This window comes from Sabethes cyaneus, chromosome 2 (assembly GCF_943734655.1).
Source record: "Sabethes cyaneus chromosome 2, idSabCyanKW18_F2, whole genome shotgun sequence".
NCBI classification, from domain to species: domain Eukaryota; kingdom Metazoa; phylum Arthropoda; class Insecta; order Diptera; family Culicidae; genus Sabethes; species Sabethes cyaneus.
Genome location: NC_071354.1, coordinates 220,282,871 through 220,302,453, shown reverse-complemented (window position 1 = coordinate 220,302,453; position 19,583 = coordinate 220,282,871). Strand labels below are relative to the sequence as shown.

The window sequence follows — 19,583 nt, the reverse complement described above, 5'->3', positions numbered from 1 at the left end:
CGTTGCGGCACCCAACTTTCTCCTCCCGTCGTTGGACACGTGCGACGCGCAAAAATCGCTTTGCATCGCTTTTATTCAACACAACGAGTAGTACTGCTGCCACAAATGAGAAATACAGCCACACAAAGAAAAACAGACCAAAAATAAACAGAAATAGCAAGTAAATAACCGCTAGCAAGTAGATTCGTGGGAAGTTATTAAGCCCGTAATGTGGACGGACGTTCGACAATGAACCAAATTTTTATGCTAGTGTCACGAATACCAAGTCTCTATGCACCACCTTTTCATAGATTTCAAGGCTTCCTACGATACTATCCACGGTAAAGAGCTATTGACAATTTCTGACGAAAACGGCTTTCCCGGGAAGCTGACGAGACTGATTAAGGCCACGTTGGAAGGTGTTTTTTGCTGTGTGAGGATTTCGTGCCCGTTATCATTCCCGTTTGAAACATGCAGGGGACTTCGACAAGGCGATGGTATTTCCTGTCTCTTCAGTCTCTTCATTCAACATCGTGTCAGAAGGTGTTATGAAACGTGCGGGTTTGAAATAGGCACGATCTTGAACCAATCTAGCCAATTTATCTGTTTCGCTGACGAAGTGGGCATTGTCGGAAGGGCGGTTGGATTGGTGGTGAATACGTCTAAAACCAAGTACCTACCTGTTAGCAGGAGAAACCGAGTGCGATGGAGCTCGCATAGGCAATAGTGTGTTAATAGACGGGGACGAGTTCGAGGTAGTGGACGAATTTGTATACCTACAACTGAGAAATACGCAGACGTATTCTTGCCGAAAGTCGTACTTACTACTAGACCACAAGACTGCAAAGTCTGGTAAGCTTCACCCCCGTACCAAATATACCATGTACAAAACGCTAACCGACAGTCCTCTACGAGCACGAAAAGTGGAAAATGCTCGACGGGGACTGAAAGCACTGTTTCTGAACGTCGTATGCTTAGGACAATCTTTGTCGGTGTATGTAAGAATGGTGTATGGAGGAGAAGGATGAACCACGAGCTGACCCAGCTCTTCGCAGAACCAGAAACTTGTTTTGTTAAAGCTTTGATCAGCTGCGCCAGTTTGTGCGAAAACCCGTTTTTGTGCATAATCTGCCATAACTGTTCGCGCTCGACTGTATCATATTCTGCCATAAAATCCACAAAAATATGATACGTGGGCAAGTTGTACTCCTGTTCTTTCTGACCAAATTCTCCCTCGTGGAAATGATAAGATAGTGCTCTCAATTGCAAAATCTATTTTGTTTCAACAGATTGGGTAACTCACATTTTTATCGTTTAAACGTTTTAAATCGAGCTATTTAATTTCGTACTCTCATTCAGTACCCTGCTTGCAGAATGAATTAAATTTGGGGAAATCCATCCGATATAACGTACCATTGCATTGCATTACGTCATAATTTAGTTTCGGTTGAGGTCCACAACAACCGTTTGAGTCGCCAATTTTTTGCACAAAAAAAACACCATTCGTTTTGTTTAACTAATGAGCACAACGCAACAACAACGCATCGGTACGGTTGCATGCGGTAAATATCGCAGGTGAAATTTTAAAATAGTCGCGCAGCATACTTCGCTATTCACTTAGTGGCGACTTACTTGGCTCACCACAATGTGACCCCCCCCTCCCATGGATGGGAGCCGCCAGCAGATGCCACCCTGACTTACCGAGCGCTACACGATGTAGGAAAAAACCGTTAAAAATGCACACACAGTTTTCCGCTATTCAGAATGGTGATCGACGCCCGGCTGCGATCTAAATTTAAAAGCACACATATTTAATTTAGAACCGAGGGAATACAAATCTTGTAGGTAGCTTCAGCGACGAATGCGGATAAAAACAAGTGCAACTTATAAATACTTATATGTAACGCATACGTGTGGTATAATTACTTCATTACTCTCGTTCGGATTGGCGTTCGCCATGTTGACAACCGCTGACATCGGGATGGGCAGTGTCCAAATTATATGCTCATCGGTCTCGGCTCAGGTTATTGCGGGACCCACAGAGAAACAACACTTATCACTAGAACCTGACTAGTAGCAAGTTAGTTGGTTCATTGATTTGCTACTGTTTGTCTCCTTCGAAGGTGTGGTATCACGGTTTCGAATTTGTCCTTTCGGCGTGTATTATCACTGACTGTATTTATGTTATCTCAACTCTTATCACTGCACTCTGGTATCGTCGCGAGCGAACCGACTTACCGACAAGAACTCGTGAGCGCGCGCGTTGAAATTCAAGATAAAACTATTGCAGTCCGTCACAAAACCCGATAGCCGATGGATGGCCAAAACAAAAAAACAACTTTGAACAGAACTAAGCCCTAACGTTAGTTAAACCGCGGTCCGATTAACCCGTACCGACCGAACTGCAGAGCAAACGAAGACGACACCGCAGATATACTGTTGCAGAAATTGTAATATAAAGGTGCTAAACATCGGACCGAACGGCGTGATATGAATGACGATTGTTGTGAGGGAGCTGTGAGTAAAGCGACGGGACAATAGATTGGCGCATTTTGTTCACTGTTTTGATTTCGAATTGGCGAGTGGGAAATGCGAGCAGTTGGTTTTTGCCCTTAAATTGTTTAATGAGTACCTTGGCTACTTTTAGAGCTTGAAGTTTTGAAAAATGACGTTCAAACGTTGACGAAAATGAGTGAAGGGTTTGATGATTTATTCGCTCATTAAAATAAACAAATTGTTCATAATTATTAAATGCAATCCGCCTTGTGTTGACCTATTTAATGTACATATACACACATATAATAAGGTTGGTTCGTTTGGGACCGTTTCCCCCACAGACATTCGAAATTAAATAGCTTTGAGAATTCTTTCTATTTAGGTATCTGTTATTCCGATTTTTTACTACCAAAATTTAGATCAAGGCTTGGTCTGCCTCACTTCAACTGATTTATGGTGCCATCTGATATTTGATCAAGAAATTAAGCTATTGATCCAAAATGAATTTACTACATAAAAGAGTTCTAAAACCATTTTTTTGCGTCATAATTTGTTAACTAAGCGTAATATTATTTTCAGTGTACTTTTAAATTTTATTTAATTTTCTAGTCAATTTTTAATTATCTTCAACATGCATGTGGCGATGGTCTGGGTCTCTTAAGGGTTTTATAACACTAGCCCGAATACCAAAAGCCCGAATACCACACGCCCTCCAACCCTCCCTCCCTGATAACCCTCCAAGTCTCTCGCTTTGCGAGGGGCGGACGGGTCACTCACTTAGGAAAGCTCTCTCGGGCATAGTTCAACAGGTTTGAGTTAGCAGTCAACGAGGTGAGTGATATCCCTCCAAGTCTGTCGCAGTGCGACCGGGACGGACGGATCACTCACTTCGGATAGCTCTCTCAATTATCTGCCAGAGAAACGGTGATGCGATCGACTGGGTGAGTTATATCCCTCCACGTCTGGCGTCTCTCGTCTGGGACGGAGCGGTAACTCACTCGGGAAGGCCTTTTCAAATACAATCAGAAGATTCCTCTGTAAGTGGGATAACCCTCCACGTCCCCGATAGACGGAGGGGTCCCCCCCCACAGAGTTGCCCACAGATACCATGAGAAACACAACCAAGGTATTCAGAGCCATAGGGTATTATACAGTAAATAATGGTTGCCAGGACAAAAGATTGTTAAAAATTGAAAAACTTTTAAAGATTCAATTTTTAACTGACCGAACTTATAAAAGGGTTCAGGCTCGATAAACATATCATTTGATGTTTGGAAAAGTAAACGATAATAGTGCGCGAGAATCGTTTTGTCCGTTACTATTTTAAAAATATATTTATATTGATTTGATTATTGTCGGTGAGATAAAAAGGAAGATTTTGTCGTGTGTTGTGTAAAGTTAAAAGGACTAAACTAGGTAATTGTCAAGTGGTTAAAAAAAAAGTGTATTGTGGAAAGTAAAAAGTCTATTGTAAAATCTATTGTTTATTCTAGTGTTAAGCTATAAAAACACAGAAAGAGCTAAAAGCGAACAATTTACAAACACGTAACGAAGAAACAAACGTGGATAAAAAGAATTATAAAAGTAATAGTGCCGATATACAAGGAAGAAAAAAGGTAAAAATAGTTTTAAGCAAATTATAAAATGTGCAAAAGTAAACTAAGGCTGGTGTAGGAAAAACTAAGGCTGGTGTGTGAAAAAGGCTAATATCCCTCGAAAAGGTCCTCGAGGGACCTTTTATTCTTGGACTATTTCACAGGCGCAGAACATCAGCGCTAGCAACTGTACCCAGTGAGCCTGCGTGCCCGTCAGCATTCGGCGCAGAGCGAGTGAATCGGTGTTCTTGGCCGTTGGATCGTTTGGTACAGGCCGAGTCGCAATACCATCCGGTGTCTACTGTTGACCGTACCCGCCGCAAAAGCCTCCCTGCGGCTAATTCAACATATCTGCAATTCGAACACCCTTGCGTTGTGTAACGTAGCTGTTGATACACTCATTGCGGGACGAGAACAATACCCCGTACCATCAAGCTACGGTAGCCGAGGCCACTTTGACCACATTAACATCAAAATTGCCGTGTGTGGAAAAACCGTCGTCGGTGTTGAAAGGAGAAGGTCGTTCTACCAGCCTTAGATAAGCAAGTAACCTAGATTTAAGCCAAAATTGTCGGGAGAGGGCAAATAAACCTGTAAATTGTATACATAATCTAGAGTTTTACCAACAGCGTCACCGTCCTCTAATTTTATCTTCACCTTGATTGTAAATTTCGTTTGCGAGCTCGAAAGGAGTTTCAGTCCTGGTCGTTTACTTTTCTCCGGAGGTGTGACCCGAATGTAAACTCGATCATTGTGTTTCTGGTAGCCTTATTCATCGTGATATTATCCTAATTGTTGGTTGATTTCCATCGGTTTCTGTTTGCGACGGAAACACTTATTGTATTGAGGAATAGCCGTGACGCACAACCGTTTCTATCCGTTTTAGCACCATTACCCTTCCCTTCCCTTCCCGCTGAGCAGTTTGGAGGGCTACAAATGTAACACTAGCCCGAATGTAACATTAGCCCGAATGTAACACTAGAAAACGGGGGGCCCAGCATAAATCACATCTGTTTAGGGCTACTCGTTTTCCTTGATCTAGTAGACCTCTAGTTATTTTTCCCTAGTCCTCGCATCAAGTTACCTTTATAAATAAAAAACCTTTATAAAATGTTCGAATCTCGCCTAGTCGGTGCTTGCTAGATAGAGTCAGTAGGATCGTTGCACTGTCCCCGTAATTTTCCTATATTCTAATAGCAGGCTGCGAAGTCTGTCGATAAAGAAGGATAATGTCTAAAGACGGTATAAATCCAAGGCTTTGCTTTTTTTATAAAATAAAAAGTGGCGAAAGCGCTTTTTTGGCTTTTACACTCAACAAGCGGTGTTTACAGTTTACTTACTATAACTTTAATATTATTTGTCACCAATAATTAAAATTAAATTGATATTAATTCAATATAGTAACAAATTATTTCTGCTTTGTCGTTATTACACTGTAAGATTTCAATCACTTGACTAGAGTTAGCCGAGTTTCGAGCTCATGAGTTAGGCTTATCATAAGATATGGGACCTTTTTACCAGATTAGTAGCAAGCGTTTCCCAGATGATTCAGGGCGAGCCGGCCGTAGGCAACGGCGAGTGTTCGCCGGTGACCCGCCGTCGGAAGCGCCGGCCACTGTGGGGGGGGCAGCCCCCCCTCAGAAATCACATCTGTTTAGGTCTATTCGTTTTGCTAGGTCTACTGACCACTAGTTAGTTTTCCCTAGTCCTCGCATCGATTTAACTTTTGTAAAATATAAAGCGGCGAAGCCGCTTTGTGCAACTTTCAAACTGAATAAGCGGCGGTCTTTTGTTTCAGTATTTATAGGCTAGGTTAGAGCGAGGCTAGTTTTCATATAAAGTTTACATAACAATTAAGAACAGCAGTTAAATTATTGTTGTGTGTCTTACTCTTGAGTATACTTGGGATTTAATAAAACCAAAAGCAATGTTGCGAATCGAACGAAATGTCAACGATGCCTACTCACACGCGAGAGAGTATGAGAAGCATAGTATTCAACGGTTACATCGCTCACGCAGTCGTAAAAGAAACAGCTGCCGTTGCTGTGTGCAGACATTCGGCTACCCACACACTGGCGAACGCACAGTCTCACACCGTCTTTCTGCGTAGCTTATTCGCGAGTCGAAAAACTCACGAGCAATCAGTTGCGTGTGAAGCTAATGAAGAACTGTGATACAAATTTTGCATTACTTTTTCTTTTCTTCGTCATCTTCGCCCTCAATTCTATTCATGGGCGGGAGTGCGAACCCTCGCGAGTAATTTGTATCAGCAGCTCGGGCTTCAACGACGAACGAGAGCGACGACCATAGCTGTTAGCTAAACACGCACTCGCAAAAATTCGTTACAGTGCATGAATAAATAAGAGCGAGGGTCTGAAAGAATGAGTACGCGTCTGTGAGGAAATTAGACGCTTCGCAACACCGATTCGAAAGCAAATCTTGGGTGCTACAATCCGTACACCTTCTGTTTTTATACAACAGACTTCGCAGCCAGCCGATTCTGCAACCTTGCGGTTATGGAGCTCCTAATGTTACATACCTAATGTTATAGAATCCTCTTAAGTACTCTCAAGTGACACAATGGTTATTTTATCTCTGCTTGTAGGAGGTGTGCAAAGATCATTTTTGTACGAAACAGTAAGAAGCAAAAAAGCAGACCGCGACTGTAGAAGCAGCACCCAACAGAAGCGTAAATTTACTTTTGTTTACAAACACTCTAATCGACCCAGAGGTGACCGAAACATCATTCAGTTGGAAACGTCACGCTACAGAGCGTTGGCAAATTCTAAATCCAACACCCTCGGATTAATAACGACATTATTTATTTTCAATTATTTTCAATATATGCAATAAATTTTTACTATCCGACAGATTTTGCAAATATGACGGGAGTACAACGTGCCCACGCATCATATCTTTATTGATTTCAAAGCAGCATACGATACAGTCGATCGAAACAAGCTATGGCAGATAATGCACGAACACGGTTTTCCGGACAAACTGATGCGACTGGTCAGAGCTACATTGGATCGAGTGATGTGTTTCGTACGCATCTCTGGGACACTCTCGAGTACCTTCGAGACGCGAGGGCGAGGGTTGAGACAAGGTGACGGTTCGTCCTGCATGCTGTTCAACATCGCTCTTGAGGGGGTGATCCGACGAGCGAGCATCGAAGCGAAACGATTTTTACCAAGGGTGGCCAACTTCTAGGCTTTGCAGATGACTTCGATATCATAGCCAGGAACTTTGCGACGGCGGAGGCAATCTACGCCAGACTGAAAGCGGAGTCTAGCAGAATTGGGCTAAAAATAAATGCGTCGTAGACCAAATACATAAAAGGAAGAGGCTCAAAGGAAACAAACGCGTGCCTCCCACGGACGGTAACCGTTGAGGGCGACGAACTAGAAGTGGTAGAGGAGTTCGTGTATTTGGGATCGCTGGTGACCGCGGATAACAACAGTAGTAGTGAGATCCAGTGGCGCATACAAGTGAGAAATCGGGACTACTTTGCCCTTCGTAAAACGCTACGATCAGGAAGTGTACGCCGCCGCACGAAGTTAACAATGTACAGAACTCTTATTAGACCGGTAGTTCTTTATGGACTTGAAGCCGTGACTCTGCTCACGGAGGACATACGCGCCCTTGCCGCGTTCGAGCGGAAAGTGCTGCGGACGATATTTGGCGGAGTACAAACTGAAAGCGGAGAGTGGTGGAGGCGTATGAATCCCGAGCTACAGGCACTGCTTGGGGAAACTCCCATCGTACATCTAGCGAAAGTTATCAGACTACGGTGGGCCGGACACGTCGTAAAGATGCCGGACGACAGTGCGACGAAAACAGTCTTCTTCAACAACCCCTCCGGTACCAGGAACAGGAGGGCTCAACGTGCAAGATGGCTGGACCAGGTCAAAACTTATTTGCGGCTTCTGAAACGCCTAATAAAGTTGAATGAAAACACGTGTCTTTTTGAAAAGTTAAGCGAGATAATTACTTAATTTTAAATGCAGAACTCATATTCCATCCCAGTAATCATTGTTAGTAGTAAGCCTCACCTTAGTAACGAACAAAGAAGATTTGCAGAGTTTCTGTGACTCCTGAGCTCCTTGCATGGGAATCGCGTGGAGGAATTCCGCTGAACATTCGCACAGAATGCCTTGCTTATAGAAACAGAATTCTAGTATGAGAATCCGACAGTTGGAGTCCCCGGGAAACCTATAGTTTGGTAGAGAAATCCCCTTTAAAAATTATGTAATTCGAGTCCTCGGGATTCTGTAAGCAGGCATCTTGATGTCTTCAAGGAAAGTCTATATAAAACCGGCTTTGTTTGAAGAAAGAAACATTTTTATTTCAACTGTGAAATTTTGAAAAACTGCTGGAATTCTAGGTCAAAACTAAAAATACGAGATTGGTCTAAACTGCTGAAAGTAAAATGTTTAATTCGAAGAATGGTGGAGGATGGAAGTACTTACATGCTTGCGGCTCACGATTACCTGAAGGTGTCATTTTAGTCCAAACAAGGCAGCTTCTTAGTCGATCGGAAAATTAGAATTTTTGGGTTTTTTCCGTCAAGACGGTGCTCATCAATCTCAACGGTGATATAACAGAAGAGGGCGGAAAGCAAATTAACCTAGGAGTGCCTATAAACGCTGCCGGCTCTCGATCTTGATCTTGACAGCTGAATTAGCGGACTAATAGTGCTGACGGAATGTACCAACTTCCGGCAAAACTCTACAAAATTAGTAAGGAACTACTCCCAACGGCACTTCACTGTATAATTTCAATCTTCCAGATATTGTTACGTTGTTTATCTTCAATAGCAAGAGATTTCGCAGGACAGTATCAGGCAAGCTTTGGCGAAGTACAAACGGAAAGCGGAGTAGCGCAGACGTCGAACTACGAGCTGCAGGCACTACTTACAGGCCCATCGTATACCATCGTCGGTCGCGACGTGGCATCCTAGACGACTGTGCAGTGAAATCTGTTCTCTTCAAGAACCTCGCCGGCACCAGCAATAGAGGGGCCCAACGTGGCTCGAACGGGTTGAAGCCGATTTATGTATGTTGAGACGGTTATCGATCGATGGAGACACGTGATATCCTACTAGCTCTAAGAAACTCATCGGCCACATTAGAATTATCACGGACGATAGTAGCGATCTTCCAGTTTTTTGCAGTAAAATTAAATAAATACAGCTGCGTCGTCATCACCGTGAGCTTTCTTCTAACATATGTTTATTTAAAAACTTGCATTTACCACTCTTATCACGCTATCAAATAAACACCATTGTATGGTACCTGAGAAAATAAATGTACCGGATTTGAGGTAACAACACTACTTAAGTCTTATCTCGTTTTTCAAAATTTATATTTATCGATCCATTCTGGTTTTAAGGGATTACTAAACAAACACACTCACACCTATCGATTATATTCAACGATTATGAGTGACAATGGCACGGTGGTAAAAGCTATCAAAAAATCAACGTCAATTGTAATACTTAAAAAATCAATCAGATAACTCTGTACTGTTTCAAAAGTTTTATCCTAATTTTAAACCACATCCAAAGGCTTATACTTTACGCCACGATCATCGATAACGGGTAAGAATCGTCCTCTGCGTTCCTGCATCGCGAGCAGCTGAATCAGCGCATGCGGACAGAGCTGCGTAAGCGTCAGATAAACCCAATAGAGCACCGGAGCCGTACTGTAGTCGAGATAAGGAGCGCGGAACCAAAATCCCCTCCGGATGGCATCCCTCAGCTGGTGGGTAAAAAATGCCACAAAAGTTACGCTCAACCAGAGTGACAGTATCACGTGTTGCTGGAGGCCTACTGCGACGATGATGGAACCGAGAAGCACTAGAAATATTGAGGAATTGTGAAGGAATGGTCGTCTATTTAGGCTGGTAGCATCCTAGAATAGAGGTAATTATTAAAAGTTGATAACCTTTAAGAAATTCAACCAACCTCTAGATGAAGTGATTTCGCTTCGATGAAATGATCCAGATCTATTACGGAGGAAAGTACGAAGCCGGTCGCTATGAGGCCGTACATTTGGTGTTTCGCCAGTTGGTCTTTGTAGTGATGTACGACTATTTCGGTCGCTATCAGACCTATGAAAGCGTGACTAGCATTATCGATAACTGCTCTCAGTAGATGGGGTTTCTGGACTACTAACGGCAGCTTGTCGCCGGCGATACACACCAGCAACATGAGAGCATGTTTTAGCAGCAACAGTAGCGTTGGAGACATTTCGGCTAAACATAGTGCGAGATCCTGAAAAATAATTTAAGGTACCTGATTTTACAAAACTGATTATAAACTTTAAGTGAAGTTTGCTTATTGTTTAAAAAATAATTTTTGTTTCAGAAAATGAGCTTTAAGTAAGTAATCAAGAAATGCTCTACGAACAAGTTGCAGTTTATTGAATCAAGTAGACTGTAAGAGCACTGCACACGAAGTTAAAGTTACGTCCTATTTATTTAATTACCAATGATTATCAGAAATTAAATTATACGTGGAGTGACGAAATTGTGGTACGTATGACGTGACGTAGAAAGTCTATCCAGATTTACTTTCTCCAAGCCCATTTAATTAGGTCAGGTTTTAATTTGTACCAAAATTGAAAATAAATAAGCAATTTTAAACGTACCTGTAAGAAAGAATACACTTAACGTATAATTGCGAACTTTTTAAATTTTGGTTTACCCCGTACTCTGAATCAGTACTCGTTTAAACAAAGAAAGCAAGTCGCAAGTGCAAGCAATGCAAACCGAAACCGATTGTAAACATCAGGTAAACATGCGGGAGTAACTTTACCTGTTATAGCCACAGCTTCTATTTTATATATTTTGTAATATGATTAGAACCATTAGGACAAATACACTAAATCTCAGTCTTGTACTTATTTCTTTTATTAATCGAAATTCAATTGAGCCGATTATCTGATGAATTTAAGTACGCGAATTTCTGATGTAATGTCCGTCGGCGCATAATGTATTTATAGTTTCAAAATAGGTACACGTACTCGTAATATACGTCACTCCGGTATGCCCCTTCAGAATCGTGCTCAAATTCGGTGTAAAAGCTCAAAGTAAATTATGTACAGGGTATACAAGTATGGATATGCATTATTTAAAAAAGTACAGCAAAGTTTCGTTAATTGGTGGTTCGTTAATTGGGCGGTTCGTTAATTGGGTGTTCGCTAATTGGGCTATGTGACAACTTGAATGTCAAAATTGTATGGAATTTTCGAGTTTAGAAATTTCTAACAACTGTCAGTCAGCCCAATTAACGAATCAGCTAGAGCCATGTACACTATTACTTAGGTACGGCAAACGCGGCATGTTTGTGTTCGTAATATGCTAAAAAGTATAGGTGTGTTAGTGTCATCGTTGTACGGCACAATGTTTATGCTTTTTTTATGCCCGTAGAAGAATAGGGCGAGATTGACGTCACCCTTGCTGTTTACATTATTTGCGCTGCTAACACAAACAAACGGTACGTTGTTCCACACCTCTACTACTTCACATAGCAGCTAGAGTGCAGTCGTGGCCCAATTAACGAATTCAGGCTGTATACGAAAATCAACGGACTAGCAAGTTGATTGTTTTCTGAAGCCACCACCGTAAATCGTATCGCTGCCAGCACAGATTAATTTGTAAGAACTATTCATACTGCGAACACGAGCTACGTATGGTAATTTTCTCCAAACATCCCGTTCCAAATCAATTATTTATACTTCACCTTAAAATGTTAATATCAAAAGTTGGTAATGCTCGGTGTCACTAAGAACATTTTAGAAAATACCCAAGTAACAACGGTAGCTGAATTGCAAGAACAATGGCTGTTTACGGGTTGATTTAAGGCGATCCAAGCTGCATAAAGTTTTGCAAACCTCCCAAAAGCTGATAAACAAGCTTAATAGACCTTTCCAGTTATGTGTGTATTGGTGCTTGAAAATGAGGCAAACAACAACAGTAAACAAAAGAGATGCATTCCTTTGTCACCAAGGTACAGAATGAGTTTCGTCTTCCGCTGGCTTAAATTTTCAAAATATGTGCTTGAATTTGGAATAGGATGAAACATACCACAGACAAACAGAAACAACTCGTGGAAGAAAAATCAACAAAAATTATCGTACCTCACATTTAGCCTGAACACTAGCACCATCTATGATCGACATTCCCAAATATTAAATAGCAACAGGAGTATCCCTCGACTTTGACGCCACTTTGACCAAAACGGAGACATTCTCAACTAAGCCCAAATTTGAAATGACGGTTTAATCGGCGCGAAGAATGGAAAACGAGTGTTATGCCTGTTTGTCTGTGCCATCGGTTTACTAAACGTATCCGAGTGAAAAGGGCTTTAAAGAATATAGCAGAAAAGCAAGCTGGCAACTTGGACCTCTGGACCCTACACTCTTAAATGATTCTACCTGTAAAAAGGTCGGATTTAGTTAAAGCTAGGTTGAAACTACTCAAAATGCCCTTAAAGTGTACAAACTCAAACTTTGGGTAAAAATTTAAACCAATTTTCGCTACTTGCTACCGATAATTGAATTATTCTCTATGACAAATAACGCAATTTTAAGTTCCTACTACCAATTTTTTGAGTAGTTTCAACCTAACTTTAACTAAATCCGACCAATTAACAGGTAGAATCATTTAAGAGTGTACATGCTTAAAAAATTTAACTCACGAATGAATAAGATTAACTCAGAAATGAGTGAGTTTCAACTCAAAAATGAGTTAAAACCGACTCACTCACCAAAAAGTGGAACAGGCCAAAAATATAAGTAATTTGGCAATTTAGCATTCTGAGTAGTTTATACCGACCTCATAACTGAGTTAAATTTGCTCGTAATTTGTGTAAGTACACTCAGTTTTGGGTGAAATGGCATTCTCTTTTGAGTAAATATTGCTCATTAATGAGCTTCTGCGTTGAACTCATAAAAGGAGTAAGAGTTACTCAAAATTGTGTTAGCAATACGCATGTTTTTTGTAAAAGTGGGTCAAATTTTTTAAGCGTGATAGGGTAAGTTAGCCTATAGTGGACCCTTTACCTATAATGGACCTCGGGTACAATTACTGCGTTTATTAACTTGTGCTTCTTATTTTCGAGGATATTTGACATGAAACAGTCAAACCACACATACCACACAGTACAGTTTATAACATTTTAGCTGAATTTAATGATTATTTCCCTAAAATCGAAATTTTCAACAAGTGAGGGTCCATTTTATGGATAACAATGCGAAATGTCGCCTTTGGTAGATCCTCTTCATACAAAATACACTAGAATTCCTATCCTATTGTAAACCACAAGGTCCATAAGGAAAAAAACGGACATTCCAATCTGATTTAAAAAATGTTTTAAATATAGAGATTTACAACAAAAATTGATATTTTTTAGGCTTAATCGAAAGTTACTCGTATTATAAGTACCACCCAGGTTGCGTGTTTAGCGTTACCAGTTTAAAATAATTCGTGGAAGAAAACTACTCAAGCACTAACTGGTCCACTAACGGTTAATTTACCCTATTTTGGCTTCACTTATAGGCTGTGAACCATTTCGCGAAATTTTTAACTTTTAGTTAAAATTTGACAGTTCGATGGTTACTTCTCCTTGAGTGATTAAAATCAGTTCAGAATGTGAACCATTTCATATTTGACGGATTGATAGTTTTTTTGCTCAATGAGAGCATATAAGGTGGGGATGAAAATATTATTTATTCTGTCCGAGTTAAAATCGGATGAATTTTTGATGTTCATTTGCCTTTATTTGATAGATAAAATTCATCTCCTTTCAACCCGGGTTGCTTGAACAAATTTATTATGCGATAAGCATCCACACCAATGTAAAAAAAATGCAGCGAAAAATCAGTGAAACGCATCGAAGCTCTCTTTCTCACCTGTGCATATCTCATTGGCTCTCAGAACTTGGTTAAAACCAAGGGGTTTCCAGTAAGGCGTATTAGTGCGTAGTAATTAGAGATTACTTTTGTAATCATTTACGAATTAATTAGGTAATCAATGGTAATCAGTAGAGTAATCAATGGTAATCTTAAGTAATCATTGGTAATCAAGATTAATTTATAGTAATCACAAGAGATTGATTACTGGTAATCAGAGGTAATCAGTAAAGTAATCAAAATTAACTTTTTCAAAGGTGCGTAGTAATCAATGCTGTTGGAAACCCCTTGGTTAAAACTAAGCATGCTCCCGAGCAGGGTTATTTTAGAAAAACCATCGTACTGTCAAATTTTAACAAGATTTTAACCAAAAAGTTAAAAATTTCGCGAAATTGTTTACAGCCTTAAGCGGGGTACGCTGTTGAAAAGAAAACAGCTCAAGAAAAAATCTTGCTATTTACCGAAGAAATTTTGACAACTCCAATGCAAGCAACCACCTGTCATTTTTTCTTGTGGTAATAATTGCGCCGGATATTATTCCGTACGGAAAAGTGACGTTTTAATTCACCTGCATGTAAAACTGCGCCATCTGAACGTGAAATAATATTTCTTATGAAGTGCGTACTGCTTAAGAAATCGTAAACGAAATAGGTGAACAAAAGCTTCATTCGACAAGTAGTTGGTGTCGCGGTAAAAATGATGATATTTTTATTTCAAGCTGTCAAAACACATAGAAAACTAAAATCATCAGAAGCGAATTTGAAGTTTTTCTAAAAATACGCACATTGGAATCAATCAAATGTTATGGTTGGGTTAGAAAATAACATATATACTTACTATACTTTTCATTTGCCTGCATTTTGTTTAAAACTATTAAAATTTTATTACATAATAAATGCTAAACAATAAGGACATTGATTCAGCATGCCTTGGATGAAATATTGTTATAATTTTGCTTAAAACCTTTAAATTTACCTTAAACAATTAAGTAGAACACTTTCATGAATATATCTGGATCTAAATTTTTCGGTCCCGCACCTATAAACATAACCATACACACCTAAACTAAATCCGGATATCAATTTACTTGTCCTAAGTACACATTTCATTTGCAACCACCAGTGCGCTAGCTAGTAAATAAGATTTCTAGCCCGCTGCAGAAAATTTAATGTTCGCAATATTCATTTTACTGAGATTTAAATAAAAAATGTTTTGATTTGTATATCCGTCCAGCGAAAATTTGTAACTGATCATCATTTTCCTAGTTCGGACAGCCAAATGTAGGAGTCGCATGGGCTTCATTAGCTTTGCGTTTATCTGCCTATCGATTTCTTGAGCATTTCTTGTCCTACACGGTAAAAAATCGTCACGTTTATTTCAAGTGCTTTTGCATTTGCTTCAATTTGTCACGCCGCACTGCAAATTGAAGTGATTTAGCATTGATTTTCAACAGATTTTTATTTTTTAACAAAGAGATCTTCCGTTGAAAAGTATTTAATGGAATACACCATCTGCATGACTGTTTTCATCCATTAAAATTGAATTTTGTTTTGCAATTCGTAAATGTCAAAGGCTTGCGAAACGAAAGTGCAACTTATAGTAGTCAGCAGAGAGACAGAAAACTAGCAGATTAAACCATGTTTTCCTTAGAAATCACTGATATTCTGGAGCGTAAGTAAAGTGAATTTATCTCTGTAGTAGAAATTATTAAATTAAATGTTTTTAGTAAACGGAATTACGGAAACGGAATCCGATGGAGACGGACATGAATCCCGCAGTGGCGTTCAACAATATTTAGCCATCCCAGTAGAAACTAAAACCAAACTGTAATCCAGTTTAATTATCGGTGATCATGGATAACATGTTAATATCATTCATTATGGTAAATTATATTACACATTATTTTAATATAATATAAGAAATTAACTTGTCGAACAAATTAAGTTTTATCATGCTTTTTCTTTTTCAATTCATTTGACAGTCCAAAATTTAAAACATAGCACATTCGAAATTGAAGTGATTTTCTATTGGTTTCATCGTACTTTGTATTGACTCATTTTCAATAGATTTTCATTTCGAATTATAATGTTTGGCAAGTAGTGCTAATTCAAAGGCAAATCACTTCACTTTAACGTGATATTTTTTTACCGTGTATCTTTTTACGCATTACTTTTCAGCAGCGTACCCCGCCTAGTACCCCGCTTTAAATTGTATATGCAGGTGACAGTCTTGCCAGCGCGTTGAGAATTCAGCCCAGAATTGGGTAGTTAAAATTTTGTGTGTATAGTGCCCTTCAGCATTTTGCGCAGGATCAATTTAAATTTTGAAACAAGAAACGTCATACATGACTTTCATCTTTGTTGACACATTGTTTGGGTGATAGAGAAATGGCATAAGCTGAATAAAGGACTGAACTATCGAATGTGAAAAAGTCGAAAAAGTAAAGGATCTCTTTCAAGCGAACATAAAGTGAAATAATTTTGTTCGCGGAATTTGTGCTGTTGCTTTGGCATTGGTTACGGTGGCAAAAATTATGCGCAAACGAGTAAACAAAACATCAGTCTATAAACAGTGATCTTTCGTCAGTAACTCGCAAAGTTAAAAATCTCTTCAAAATGTCGATCATGGACAGAATCAGACAGTCGTACTGGATTGAAAATGTTCCAAGGCGAAACATTGTAGCGACAGTAGTGGCGTCTTTTCTGGTAAACAATTTGGTGTTTTCGTTGTACCTTTTTTTTCGCACTACCTGCAACGTAATTGAATTATTGAATTTTTTTTGCAGTTCTTCAGCGGATGGTGGATTGCGATCGATACAGCAGCGGTTCATCCTAAATCGTGGGATTTTTCCTACTACATCTGCGGTATTCTGGCCACTATTAGCTTCTTTATGGTTAATTCGATTTCAAACGAAATGGTGAGTCATTTTCAAAACAGTAGTCTGCGCGGGGTAAAACGCACTTTGTTTTGTTTACAACATTTGCTCTCGAATTCATATGGAGGGTGATGTACATTTTACAATACTTTATTAACGCATAGGATAACGATATTAATTAGAGTGTGCTATTCTGACTACCTATAACTTATAATTTCTTTGATTTTTGTTTATACATTTTCAATTACTGTTTCGATTGTATATTCATTTTTTTACGATATTACTATTTCCAGCTCCATGGTGGTGCGGCCTATACAGGTGGTGTTCTCGGCGAGAGCGGTATCAAGGTGTTTCTATTTATCGGTTTCGTGCTTGGGTTTGCTTCGATCATCGCTGCCATCTGGATTATGATAGCGGAGTTTGCCGTCAACGCTGACAAACTGGAGAAGGGTCCTGGCTATGCCCTTCTGGTACACAACATCTTTATATTTTTTTCCTCTTTGATCTATAAATTTGGTCGCCATAGCGATGATCCGTACGCAGCAGGAATCTTTTAAGCAAATTAATATCTACATACATTGTAGCGTCAGGGTGAAGTGCTAGGCATTTTTTTACGTTCGGCTTGTTTTTTTTTGCACTCAGCGCTACTTCCGTTCCGGTAAGTTATTCATCAACAAGTAAATTTTTTCCTTCGTGTGGGGGTAGAACATACCCAAAATACATTCTAAAAGTAAGTTTGGTTGCGCCTTTTTTTATTTATCCCAAACAAAATTACTGTAATTAATCTGATTCAAAATATATAGTTTATAGTACGATAAGTCGATTAAAATAGACATTCTGATGAACAAAAAAAAAAACATGAATCGATCAAACTGCGTAAGTGGCAGTAGCTCTAAATGCGTCCACGTCATTCGATATGCTTGGATCAGATTCATTCTATGAAAGTCAATAAAATGGTATTGCTAATAATGGTAAATTCTGATTTTGAAATGTGTATAAATTATACTTACCCTATACAATAAAGATTGACACTCAACATAGGTTGTATTTGTAGACATAATTTCACAGTTCATAAAAAGTAAACGGCCCTATCGATTTTTTCGATCTGTAAGATTATTTGTAATCAATATATATCTGGGGATGCATTTCTCAATTCTAAGAATTAGCAGGAAAATGCGATATTATTAAAAAAAAATCCAATAAAACTTTATTATTTTCAAGTTTTTGAAATCAAAAAAGCACAGCCGTCCTCCACTTAGTGGCATCAATTTCCTTGCTTGATCTCCTGAACCGAATTGGACTGCGTCAGCGTGTTGTCCTCGTACGTTTCCAGTACATCGGCCAAATGTTCGTTGTCGCGGGGCTTCTTGAACTGCCTCTTTTTGGACTGCGTCTTCTTCCGTTTCGGAATGATTGGTTTCTTTGGACCGTGATCCTGCATGGATCGGATGCCCTGCTTCTCCAGGTACTCGTCGATTTTGGCGTCATCCATTGCGTCCACCGTTACCGCTCGCCACAACTTTTGGAAGTCTTCGTCGATGTGGAAATTTGCTGTCCGATCGTTGTAAAACAATACTTTCTTTTTATCGTTGGGGCGGGTGATAAAAATAATCTCCGACGCGCGATTTTTAAGCACCTTTTCACAGTGCGGAAGCGATTCTTGAACGTCATCCAGCAGAACGCCACCCAATCCTTTCAGATCGTGCTGCTTGAGTAATCGCATCAAGCTCTTTCCGTCTTTGATTCGGTAGACAGCCTTAAACACGTACCGTCCGTCTGGGGTGACTTCGATTTTCGGGTTATTACGAAGGGCTTCGCTCTGAAGCCAACTTTTGACACTGGATCCAATGTCCAGCTGGTTGGTTTCGTCCAGGATGTCTTCTAACGTTAACGGATGGTCCTCCCCCTCCTGATGTCTGGCCCGCATATGCTTTACTATTTTTGCCAGCACACCGAAACGGTACTGTGAACTTCCGGACATGCTTTTGTAACTGCAAAGCGAGATAAATTTACTCAAAATGTTCAGAACAACAGATTTAACACATCAAAATCTTACTTGTTGGCATCGATTTTGGGTGGAGCGATGGATGGTCGTGGTTTCTTGATATCTTTCGGAGCAGCATAACTTGGTTCAGTTCGGGCCTTCTTTTCGACGCTGTGGAAAAAAATTAGCGAATTTATCCACTTCCCCATTCATAGAAAAATATTGAATACGTACGATGGCGTAGCCATGGCCCGTCGCTTGAAGGCCTCACGTTCTCGGAGAAGTGCTGGATCCATAGTAGAATTGGTTGTCTACTAGGCGGTAATAAAACAGTTTAATTTAAAAATACCAAAGGGTCAATTTTAATCGAGATGTTTTTAATTTAGTCACTTTTTAAAGCAAAATACTTTAAATTCTAAGCAGTAGCAGAAAATCTCTGAGCAACAGCAACTGCGATGTCAAACTGTCAAAAAACAACAACACCAAAGTACTCCGAACAAAGGTGTGAGTCTAGTTATCAAAGAATACCATACGCAGGTAACCGCTTTGTGCACATATAATGAGATTTCGAAATTTCACACTTTCACGAAAACGAAATCCGCTGCTGAAATGTTAAAATAAAAGCATAAAATATTTTTTCCCTAATTTTTTATCACACAAAAACTAACGAAAATATCAGAAACATGCGCATTGCGGATCTCTGCGGAACCGTCACGGAAAGGTGTGTAACCGAAATGACA

At 39.7% G+C, this 19,583-nt stretch overlaps 3 protein-coding genes across 3 annotated transcripts; 1 reads left to right on the top strand and 2 right to left on the bottom strand.

Moving 5' to 3' along the window:
- Window positions 1-9,420: 9,420 nt before the first annotated feature.
- On the bottom strand, window positions 9,421-10,853 carry LOC128737306 (transmembrane protein 267). Its single transcript, XM_053831922.1, has 3 exons — window positions 10,721-10,853; window positions 10,036-10,344; window positions 9,421-9,982 (listed from the first exon to the last, which is right to left on the bottom strand). The coding sequence occupies exons 2-3, from the start codon at window positions 10,318-10,320 to the stop codon at window positions 9,620-9,622; spliced, it is 648 nt and encodes a 215-aa protein (XP_053687897.1). The 5' UTR covers window positions 10,321-10,344; window positions 10,721-10,853; the 3' UTR covers window positions 9,421-9,619.
- A 5,521-nt stretch (window positions 10,854-16,374) lies between these two features.
- LOC128737152 (transmembrane protein 50A) lies at window positions 16,375-17,594 on the top strand. The gene is made up of 3 exons (XM_053831721.1): window positions 16,375-16,689; window positions 16,770-16,901; window positions 17,153-17,594. Exons 1-3 carry the CDS (start codon window positions 16,600-16,602, stop codon window positions 17,414-17,416), a joined length of 486 nt encoding a protein of 161 aa, XP_053687696.1. The 5' UTR covers window positions 16,375-16,599; the 3' UTR covers window positions 17,417-17,594.
- A 478-nt stretch (window positions 17,595-18,072) lies between these two features.
- Window positions 18,073-19,236, bottom strand: LOC128737236 (general transcription factor IIE subunit 2). The gene is made up of 3 exons (XM_053831833.1): window positions 19,078-19,236; window positions 18,916-19,014; window positions 18,073-18,850 (listed from the first exon to the last, which is right to left on the bottom strand). Exons 1-3 carry the CDS (start codon window positions 19,137-19,139, stop codon window positions 18,124-18,126), a joined length of 888 nt encoding a protein of 295 aa, XP_053687808.1. The 5' UTR covers window positions 19,140-19,236; the 3' UTR covers window positions 18,073-18,123.
- Between the last annotated feature and the right edge of the window lie 347 nt (window positions 19,237-19,583).

Excerpts from the sequence above, each read along its gene's own strand:
- LOC128737306 (XM_053831922.1), bottom strand. The coding sequence starts at position 10,320 with ATGTCTCCAACGCTACTGTTGCTGCTAAAACATGCTCTCATGTTGCTG. Across the intron at positions 9,983-10,035 it reads CGAAATCACTTCATCTAGAG|GATGCTACCAGCCTAAATAG; the intron begins GTTGGTTGAATT and ends CCTCTATTCTAG.
- LOC128737152 (XM_053831721.1), top strand. The coding sequence starts at position 16,600 with ATGTCGATCATGGACAGAATCAGACAGTCGTACTGGATTGAAAATGTT. Across the intron at positions 16,690-16,769 it reads CAGTAGTGGCGTCTTTTCTG|TTCTTCAGCGGATGGTGGAT; the intron begins GTAAACAATTTG and ends TTTTTTTTGCAG. Across the intron at positions 16,902-17,152 it reads ATTCGATTTCAAACGAAATG|CTCCATGGTGGTGCGGCCTA; the intron begins GTGAGTCATTTT and ends TACTATTTCCAG.
- LOC128737236 (XM_053831833.1), bottom strand. The coding sequence starts at position 19,139 with ATGGATCCAGCACTTCTCCGAGAACGTGAGGCCTTCAAGCGACGGGCC. Across the intron at positions 19,015-19,077 it reads CGGGCCATGGCTACGCCATC|CGTCGAAAAGAAGGCCCGAA; the intron begins GTACGTATTCAA and ends TTTTTTCCACAG. Across the intron at positions 18,851-18,915 it reads CCCAAAATCGATGCCAACAA|TTACAAAAGCATGTCCGGAA; the intron begins GTAAGATTTTGA and ends CTCGCTTTGCAG.